Consider the following 10,415-nt stretch of genomic DNA (forward strand, 5'->3'; position numbering starts at 1 on the left):
ATGAAGAGAGAAATCCTGAAGGACTTATAACAACAGTTGCTCTCTCTGTTGATGACCAGGCACATTCCTGAGTGTGTGCCCTTCCTCTACTTTCTGCTCCATTTCCAAGTCTCACTGGTGGCTTTCTCCTGCGTTTGACCCACAAGGGCCCTGACGGTAGGTCATGTTCCATCAATTTCATTTCCATTCAATTTTTAAAAAGAGAAAAAATTTTCTCTCAATCTGTGGTTTACCGCACAAATCTTGAAATTATAAAAATATGTATGTATATGTAAATATATTTATAAATATATAATTAAATGCAAAGATTTAGTGTCAGTCTTTAGGCTTCAGTTTCATTCTAAGCATCTTCTTTCCCATATATTTCTAAATGTTTAATTCTGGGAACATTAGTTATAAATGAATATTTATTACATTCTTTAAGTGCATGTAGGTAGATTTTTTTTATAGCCAGCTCTTATCTGGCCTAATAGGGGCCTATTTAAATTAAAAATTAAATCAGAGCCTATTCAACTAAAGGGAACTTTAGTTCCCAGCAAGGAGTGGGTCCAGCTGGCCGAATTTAAATGCTGACGGAATTTAAATGCTGTCTTTTAAAGGTTAAATACTCAGAAACCTAAGCATATATGTTCTTTTTTACAGGCAAAAGGAAAGAAACCATTATTTGTACAGTTGATCCTGGAAAATATATGGAGTTTGTATGATGCTGTCTTTTAAATGCCGTCTTTTAAAGGTTAAATATCCACTAATTAACAGGCCTTGGATATCTAGGGACAAATAAGGTAGTTACTGCCTTCATGGAGTTCATAAGCTGTTGGGAGAGAATGAACTACAACTACATATAATTGAAATCAGACTGAAATAAGTGCCACAATATATATATTTTTTAATCTATGGAAACAGAGGCTGCAACTCGGGAATAACTGAAGATTCAAAGAGCTGACTTGACAAAAAGAAAGTAATGTTTCAACTGAACCAAAATGGGGAAAGTAGGTAGTAACAGAATCCTGGGGAAGAGCCAAATGAGTTCATATGTGGCTGCAGAATCAGCTGAGAACATATTGGGAGACCAGCCTGCAGTCTGATTAAGTCAATAATATTAGCTAATACTCACTGAGCACTTACTTGTGCCAAATCCTATTCGAAGCAGTCTACATGTATTAACTTATTTGATCTTCACAACAATCCTATGAGGAATTTACTATCATTCCCATTTTATAGATGACAAAACTGAGGTATATAACAGTTAAGTAACCTGTTCACCATTACAGACATAGCTAAAAGTCATGGAGCCAGGATCTTGAAGTCCGTAAGAAATAAAAGAAGACCAAATTCTCTCACCCCTAACCACACACGTTACAAAAGTGGTTAACAGGTATCTTAATTACCTCCTTTCTCATTAATTCCTAGGCCATCTTTCTAGGTCTAGAAGAAATAATTCCTTCTCTACAAAACCTTCTTTGATTCCCCTAACTAAGCATAATCTCTTTCTCCTCTAAGCTTCATAACACTTTATTGGTTCCAATCTTATGACAAGTCATATTTGTTCCTGACACTACAGATTTTATTTATCATTCTTTTTTAATTTCCTTCAGTCTGATTCACTTTCTATTCACAACTCCTAGGACAGTGCCTGGCACATAATAATGGTAACTAAATCTATGGAGCACTTACTCTTTGCAAGGCATTGTGCTAAGCATTTTACAGGAATTATTTCACAAAAGTCTTACAGCAGCCCAATTCACAATAGCTATTTTTAGCCCCTTCTGTGACAGATGAAATACTACATGCACCTTAAACTCAGTAAGCAAGACAGATATGATCCCTGCAAGAAGCTTAGTCTAGGGAGGTTGGTACTATTGGTATCCCCAAGTATAAAGGTAAAAGCGAGGCTCAAAGGATTTAAATAATGTTTGCCCAGAATCACACAGCAAAAAAGTGGCAGAGCCAGTATTTAAACCCAGTTCTCAACTTTTTGAGAGGAAAGCAGGAAATGAGAAAAAATGCACTTGTAATCCTAATACATTGGTGGTAGTCAGAACTGCTGATCAAGCCATCAGCTGAGGAGCCTAGGTGCGCATTTGATTTCCCTGTGTCTCTTACTGTGGGCCCTCCTGATCATCAACGCTTTGTTGCACGCAGGGCGGTGTAGGAGTCACTAATCAGCAGCGAGTACTTGGGCTACATCTATCCCTACTTCCCACTGGAGGGGTGAGAAGCTGCCTCTAGAGGGTTACAATCACCTTACACACAACTCAGGTGCCCGCTGGCCCTGTGGGCCAGAAACCCCTGTCTTCTGGCTGATGGCTGAACGTGCCACCGTCCACAGCCCCCAGGCCTGGCAGACCGCCTTCTCCAAACGCCACCTGGGCAGCTGCCCAGTTTGGCCTATCCTACCATCTGCTCAAAAAAATTAGCGATATCCCAAAATATTGGCCAGGCATCAAGAGGAGCCCGGACGCACGAGTGTTAGTCCCAATTTCTTAGCCCAACAGGAGACCATCTGACTTTAGACCAAGTTCATTCACCACGTTAAGCAGCGGAGACGACTTCCGGGGGGCAGGACTCAGGCCCTAGGGTTCCTCCGACAGCGAGTACCCGCTGCCTGGCTGCGGGTTAGACTGACCACGGCGCCCCGCCCTCTGCCTTTTGCCGGGCTCCCGGCACGTAGGGGCCCGGATCTCACGCAGGAGGCGCGTCCGGCGTCGGACGCGCGCCCCGCCTCCCGCTTCCCGCTACCAGCCAATGGCCTGCGTCCGGCCTCCCCGCCCCGCCTCCCTCCACCCTCCACCCTCCAGCTGCATTGGCGCTCGTGGCTCTAAGCCCAGCCCCCACTCTGCGCCCGCGCGCCGAGCGCATGCGCCGTCAGAGATGGGCTGGGGGAGGCGGAAATGGGAGTGGTCAGCTCGCGCCGGCTCACCTCTGACCCCGCAGCCGCTCGGTAGCGCGTGGGGGGCGGGGCCGGGGCGCCTAGCCGCTGGGGGGGTTAAGGCGCGGGCTCGGCCCGGAGCTGGCTGGCCCGCCCTTGTGTGTGTATGTGCCCACCTAGGTAGACATGGAGAGCTATTTGGCGGCCGCGGCGCTGAACGGGGTGGATCGGCGTTCCCTGCAGCGCTCGGCCAGGCTGGGTCAAGAGGTGCTGGAGCGGGCCAAGAGGAGGGCGGTGGACTGGCACTCTGCGGAGCTTCGCAAAGGCAGCGTGGGGGCCGTTTCTCCGGAGCGGCCCTGCGGAGGAAGATGGCCCGCAGCCGGCCCGCTGGGCCTTCTCCCCGGAGAGGTGAGGGCCCCTGTGCTGGGGACCGGCCCGTTCGTTCGCCGGCGGTGGCCTGCTGGGGACGGGGCGCGGGCCGCACCGAAGCACCTGAGGGATCTTGCTCTTGGCAGAAGCTGTGAAGCATCAGGACGTGAACGGAAGAGCCCTTGAAAACTCGTGACATTTGGCAGCTCATTGTTGGGTAGCTTTAGGATACTGCTAGTGCTCGGCCCTGGTTGGTTACTTTTTTTAAAAGTTCTTACCTGCTACCATCTGATACTAGAGGAAAGCCCGCAAACCAGCCTTTGTCCTGGGTAAATTACATGTCAGTGTATTTCTTGTAAAGTTGGAATTCCTTCTCGGTAAGATCCTTCTTACTGGCTTAAACTTTCTGAGCCTTTCAGAAAGTAAAAAGGAAGCTATTCCCCAAATGACTTCATTCTCCAGTAGGGAATACCGGATCTCACCTGTGACTTGCCATTTATTCAAATAGAGAGAAGAAAGACGCCCAACCCTCAGTGCTTCCTTCAGAACAATGGCTGAATTCATGGACTATACCTCAAGTCAGTGTGGGGTAAGTTGGTGTAGACTGAAGCCATGCCCCTGATCTGCCTGGTGATGGATCACAAAGTGGAACTTTATGGAATTGAGGGGGAATCTGGAGACTGCCAGTTGCCGCTGCCCTTAATCACTCAAGGATTTAAACCAGGTGATAAATCCAAGTTAGAATTCGTTCATCAGGTATTTATTGAATACCTGATTCAGTAAACGTTATTGAGGATACAGCAGTGAACAAGTCAGAAAAGGCCTCTACCCTCACTATTGTTCTCAGGCTAGTAGGAGGAAAAGCTTATTTGCTGAGTTCCAAAACAAGTCCAAATATTAGGAGTTTTTAAAACTTTGAACTGACGTGGAATCTTAAAAAATCAGTGGGGTCACTCTAAACTGGAACTGAGCCTTTCTGTTTTCAAAATGTATTGAAACAAAAACTGAAACAAAACCCCTACATTAAAATATAACCTCTGTTTCAAGTCCTTGGTAATGTAGTTTTTAAGTAGGTCCTTGTGGGGTCTATATGGCTCGATGGCCACAAAGGTGGTTCTGTGGAACAGATGCAGCACCCTCATGAGAAGAGGTGTGGCTTAATGGTATGAGCAGCCTCCCAGGAATTAGACCCATGTTCTGCCACAAACTGGCTATAATGCTGTAGGCCACTTAGTCTCTGTCACCCTTACCTTCCCCAACAAAAAAATGAAGATCTCTGAAATCCTTTCCATCCTTTACAGTCTGTTTCTTTGGTTCATGAGAAATGAACATCAGAAAATTATCATAAACTGAATCATGAGGGACTTAGGATTTTTGGTACCATCCACTGAGTTGGGTGAACAAAGGTTTTTAAGACCCTCTTTTCATAACTATATACTAAGGTCATCTTTAAGTACTTCGAGGGAATGTTGGAGGCAGGCCAGCCAACATTCAAGGAAATCACCTGCATGGAAGGGACTCTTCATTTTCTAAGAATTACAACAGACTCTGGGTCTCTTCCAGCCTTAACTTCTTGTGATTCTTATGTGGCTATGAGGAAGCTGGTCCATAAGGGAGAAGGAAGAGAATAGCTTGTTTCTGTCCTGCTTTTCAATTTCAAAAAAACTCTAATCTTTCTATATCTTTTATAAAATCCCTGTGATTTCAAGAACAGGATACCAGCCAATGAGATATAGTTCATAGATATATATATTTTTTAATTACCTGAGGATATTTTCTCCATTGGTTTTCAGAGAGTGGAAGGGGAGGAGGGGGGGGGGGAAAGGGAGAGAGAGAAACATCAATGTGAAAGAGACACATCAATTGGCTGCCTCCTGCCCAGGGATTGAGCCTACAACCAAGTATGAGTCCTTGGCTAGAATCAAACCCAGGACCCTTCAGTCCGCAGGCTGACGCTCTAACCACTGACCCAAACTGGCCAAAGCTGTTCACAGAATATTTTTATGTTCTTACTCTGTTAAGTGGTTTTAGACAAATTCATAACTTGGGCCCTACTGTAAAGTGATCAACTTAAACTTTGGTTCATGGCTCAATAAAAGGAATAATATTTGTCTTTGGTTTGAGGTTTAGCAAATTGGTGTTCTTCATTTTGGTGTTCAGTTCAAGTCTCCGTTATGGAATGGATCCTCAGAGCCCCTTGGCTTTCTGAGGCAGAATTAAGAACAGTATCCTGAGTTTTGCCGTCACAATTTTGAAGCAGCCCCTACAGTACATTAGATCCATGTCTTGAAGCGCTTTCCCTGGCTTCTCATTCTTTTGGTCTCATGCCTTCAACGCTGTTCCTACACTGTGTCAAAACAGACAGGCTTGTGATGTCCTCATCAGTAGTCATAATCAATGGCAAGTCTAAGGTTAACTTCGAGAGGAAAAAGGATAGGCAAGAAAAATGTAACTGCTTCCTGATCCTTTGGATTATTCGCCTTAAATTGGAGACCTCTCCCTCTCCCACCCCTCATCCACAGAGGAAGATGGCTGCATAGCTATTAGGTTTATGTTACATTTCCTGTTGTATTTCCAAGTCTCAAGGAGATGCACCCCTCTCTTCCCTTGTCCTTGTCTGAGACTTAGACGATAAACATAGAATTTGTCGTGCGAGGAGATGAAAGGGCTTGTATACTTGACATGGGGGCCCAGATATGAAAATTATTTAACCTGGCAGAGAATGTGGTCCTGCCCAGCTTTAGTTGGCCAGAGTTCTTGCCCTACAGAGGCAGCAGATGGCAGCAAAGTGATGCCAAATGCAGTTTCCTTCTCTGCAGCCACTTTACCCGTGCTAAGATTTGTTAGATGACTTCAGAGGCCCATCAAGCGGGCAGGTAACTTACCTTTGCTCTTTTACCTCTCTTCTTAACCATATTTTGCCCAAGTAACAGAGTTTTTTGAAAATTTGAAAGTTAAACAGACTGTTTAGTTACCCAACATCTTTCACTATTTAGTTACCCATCATCTTTTAATATCTAGAAATATTATTCATCTGTGCCAGAGGAAGGAGGGGCAACCCATGTCTATCGTTATCACAGAGGGAAGTCGCAGCTGCGCTTGTGCTCGGACCTCGAGAAGGGTCAGGTATGTGTCCTCCCTCCCTGTGCTGTGTGCTCAGTCTCCCAAGATGGGGGACCCCATGTCCCAGAGCTCATGCTGGATCTGTACTATTGGATGCCCACGTGACTCAGCATTACAGTGCCCAACGGAAATGTATCAGCCCCCAGTCTCGGAGAACTTACAGCAGTGGACATAAAATAGGAGTTTGTCCAAAATATAAGATTGATACCACTGTGGGATCTTCCGTTGAACCTGCAATCCTGGGCCACAGGATTCTTGGGCAGGCTTAAAGGAGAGAGCTTCGAATATCATCTTCTACATCTAGGGATAGGGAAGAGATTTTTCATAATCACGTATTTTACTCCAAGACAGTGATACCTATCATGTCTTTGTTAATTTTTAAAAAGAAAGTGCAAGGAGGAAGTGTCTTGTAACAAAATACTTTTCCTAAAGATAACAATCGCGGGCCTCTCACTAAAGACTTACCTGTTTTTTACCACATGTCATTCTGGGGAAGACACAGATTCTAATTGTTCAACTGATTCAACAGAAAGTCTTGTTGTTTTTGAGGAGAGTAGGTGTTTTTGTTTTTAAACTCCCCTGGTTGTACTCAAAGATGGTGAATTTAAATTCAGAGTCTAATGCACAGGTGGATCTCTGACCTCTCTGGCCGGTGGGTTTAGGGAAAGGACAGAGGCGTGGCCGCAGGCATATGAGTGAGAGCTGGATGCAGGCGCTCGTTTCCCTGTCCTGGGATGTGAGGAGTAACACCACAGCCCTAACCCCAGCTCCCCTCCTCTGGTCCGACACTCAGGGGGTTCCATGTGACTGAGAGTCATTCCTATCCCTCCCATTCTTTACTATAAATGTAAATTGATGCCTCTAAGGGGAATTGACTTCACCAGTTCAGCCTGTACCTCTCTAACAGCCCCATTCCTGAGACAAGCTCAGAAGACAGTTCTAGTTTCTGAGATCCAATTACGTGTCAGTCACCTCTACACTTTAAATCTTCCCTATATCTAGTATCTCCATGTTATAGACAACAACGAAAGCAAGGCTTAGAGAAATTAATCTAAGTAGACAGCAGACATAAGATTCAAACTGAGGTTTATCTGACTCCAAAGCCCATGAAGAATAAAAAGCAATTATGGTAAACATGTGACTAAAAATACCTCACAGAATTCACTATAAAAGCCTTAATTACTTAGGCGACAACTTAGAAAAAATGGACAGAACAATTGTTAGTTCCTCATAAATTAGAGAAAATTTCTCTTTATAATCCAGAAATCAGAGCCTGGGCACTAAACAGTGTTTCTATTTGTCTCTTCAGAGAAAAGAAACATCCCTTGGTTTTGGAGGCATCTGTCGAGCCTCAGAGTGCATGCTAGAGGCACCCCAGCCTGTGAGTACAGAGCTCCTGGTGTCCCCACCCTGGCCTCCCCACCACTGCCATTACGTGAACCAGTTGACCTGGTTATTATAGGGTTCTTCGTACTGGATCTGCAGTATTTTCACATAGGGATGTTTTTATCCCTGTGGAGGGTGTACACATTGTGGTTCAGTGTAAAGTTGTTTCCTTGGTATCCTTCCCTCACTGGAAGCTTCAGGGATGCTCTGGGCCTGAACTCATAGTTGTGGTTGGAAAGAATGCAAAGTATTCACATCTCAGTTCCTGGAGCTCAGCTGGGCTGGCGCGGGGTCCTGCAGGAATTCCACCATCTGTTGGAGCAGCAGGAGCGTCCTGACCCCCGTGCTTACAAAGTGAATACCATTGCCGACATTCTGAAATGTATATGCTTGGTTAGCTCAGTTCCAAAACATCTGAAGGGATTTGTTCCCATTTTCCATTAGTTTCTCTGTAAAAACATATAAGGATGAGTTTCTCATTTCTAGGATGAAGTACTCATTAGTTTATAAACTCAGAAAATCTTCTGGAACTGGGAAGGGCTGGAATGCTGAGGAAAGGAACTGCAGCATGTTGCTGTAATAATTTACTTATCTTCTGTTTGTATACAGTGTCCTCACCAGGATTCAGAATATACTAGAGTTAATAGCAGCTAGGAATATTCTGCTTCTATACAAATAAAAGTGGGTAGGCCTCAATGCCTCCAACACCTGCTGGCTTTGGATCATGCTAATCTTCCAGATGTTCACAGTGTGGGAAGCACAGATGCCCATCTTACCCCTCATGTTTCTTTTTATTCAGACAAATGAGGCGCTTCCTTGGCTTTCTGCAATTCTGATACAGCTGTATTTTCTGAAACCTACTTTTATCCACATAGTTGATGCCCAATAAATAGTTGTGGCATTGTCCCATACATTCACATCAATTCAGTGGTACTAGGCCTTTGATTTTGCTTAACTGGGATAAGCACAAAAGGATATAACAAAGTAGCTTTGGAAAAAATTGGCTTCAAATCTGTCATGTGGAAGGGGAAGAAGTTTCATAAAAGTATAAATATTATCATTGTCCTAGTGGAATTTGCTGGCCAGTGGCTTTGTCCCCCGCCCCCACACCCCGGGTGTGGTGGTGGAAATGACAGCTTCTGCCTGTGGCTCCTTCTGAGCACTGAGTAAGCATGAGTGGTGTCCCAGCTGGGGAATCAGAACCTTGGCTCTTAGTGACAGGCTCTTTTCTCATTTGCCACCTGAGCTAAGACTCCTCCTCTGCTTACACACCTGCCATGTGTGAAGTCTGTCACTGGAGGTTTGTGCTCAGCTCTAAACACAAATCTTTCCATTTATTCCACCTTCCAGTGTTTTGCACTGTAGGAGAACCAGTCCCCGAAGGGAGGGATTTGCCAGCCAGCTGACTTGCAGCATGGTGGAAGGGAATCTACTATAGTGTTCCCAGCTTTAGGAGAAAGGAAATGTCTCACCATCCTAATAATGAACTTAGCAAAGCACAGTGAAAAAGAATGATTCTCACTACTCCAAGCTGCCTCGCCATTACCACTTGTCTGTGCTGACAAGTGCCACTGTCTGCTTTTGATCCCCAAACAGTGTCCTTAGCCTTTCCCTCCCAATGCCTAATTCTTATCTTTTATTCCAGCTAGAGTGTTCCTTTTATGATGGTTCCTATTCCTGTAACACTTGAGCATGTACACAGTATTGTCACATGTGAGACAGGTGTTACCAGTCTTAGGATTAGGAGACAAGCAGAAAGAGACGCTGAGACTCACCTAAAGGATAGTCCTGTTATGTGGTTGGGATTTGAAAACAGGACCTCCATCACCCACGTTAATGCTTTGTTCCATCCGGCCTCTGGCACACAAAGGCAGCCTGGTAGAAGTGCCCTGGGCGTTGGGATATAAAATCTCTAAACCGCTAATATCTGCTTTCCTTCCAGCCTGAGAGCATCTCTAAGGACCTCTATATCGAAGTCTATCCAGGGACCTATTCTGTCACTGTGGGTGCAAATGACTTAACCAGGAAGACTCAGGTGGTGGCAGTGGATTCAGGACAAAGTGTGGACTTGGTTTTTCCTGTCTGATGTTGACCATCACATTGCCTTTTTTTAAGTAGCAAGGAGAATAAAGCCACAATATGATTCTCTTAATATTTATACTTTAGTCCTGCTCTTAGGGCTGACTGTAAAGGGTCGGCCTGGCTGGGAACTGGAGCTTGTCTCTTTCAGTGCCTGTTTTAACCTGAGAGTGTAGAAGTCCTCTCACCCTCTTTTGCCTGAGAGTAATAATGATGCTGTCTGAATAGTTTTTACTGCTTGCTTTCCACGTGAAGGTTAATTATGATAATAAAAGGAGAGATTTGGAAATAAAAAGAGAATTCCTTTTTATTGGCATTAAGAGCAACAAAATGTCATTCATGTACAACTGTAGACTTTATGAAAAGGTGGTAGTGGGGCTGTGCACACATTTGCCCAAAGCAGGCCGACCACGACCTGTAACTTCTATGGAACAGCATCCTCACCCTCATCTCACCAGGCAGGGAGCCCTGGCTGGGTGGCACTACTCCTGTGCCTCTTACGACAGGTGCCTCCCTGCCGCCCATCTGCAGGGAAGTCTAAAAGAGGTGAAGATTTTGCTGCTTGTGCAGCTGTCATCTGTGGCCTGCA

At 44.9% G+C, this 10,415-nt stretch overlaps 1 protein-coding gene across 2 annotated transcripts; it reads left to right on the plus strand.

Annotated features, from left to right (window-relative positions):
* Positions 1 to 2,965: 2,965 nt before the first annotated feature.
* Positions 2,966 to 10,126, plus strand: AKIP1 (A-kinase interacting protein 1). Of its 2 annotated transcripts, XM_016206613.2 has the most exons (5): positions 2,966 to 3,277; positions 3,747 to 3,827; positions 6,260 to 6,364; positions 7,671 to 7,742; positions 9,690 to 10,126. In XM_016206613.2, exons 1-5 carry the CDS (start codon positions 3,056 to 3,058, stop codon positions 9,831 to 9,833), a joined length of 624 nt encoding a protein of 207 aa, XP_016062099.1. In that variant the 5' UTR covers positions 2,966 to 3,055; the 3' UTR covers positions 9,834 to 10,126. The 2 variants fall into 2 exon arrangements, with proteins under 2 accessions (XP_016062099.1, XP_016062100.1); XM_016206614.2 differs by lacking the exon at positions 7,671 to 7,742.
* The last annotated feature ends 289 nt before the right edge of the window (positions 10,127 to 10,415 follow it).

Source organism: Miniopterus natalensis, chromosome 11 (genome assembly GCF_054644295.1).
Source record: "Miniopterus natalensis isolate mMinNat1 chromosome 11, mMinNat1.hap1, whole genome shotgun sequence".
Taxonomy (NCBI): Eukaryota; Metazoa; Chordata; class Mammalia; order Chiroptera; family Miniopteridae; genus Miniopterus; species Miniopterus natalensis.

Excerpts from the sequence above, each read along its gene's own strand:
- AKIP1 (XM_016206613.2), top strand. The coding sequence starts at position 3,056 with ATGGAGAGCTATTTGGCGGCCGCGGCGCTGAACGGGGTGGATCGGCGT. Across the intron at positions 3,278-3,746 it reads TGGGCCTTCTCCCCGGAGAG|AGAGAAGAAAGACGCCCAAC; the intron begins GTGAGGGCCCCT and ends TTATTCAAATAG. Across the intron at positions 3,828-6,259 it reads ATACCTCAAGTCAGTGTGGG|AAATATTATTCATCTGTGCC; the intron begins GTAAGTTGGTGT and ends TTTAATATCTAG.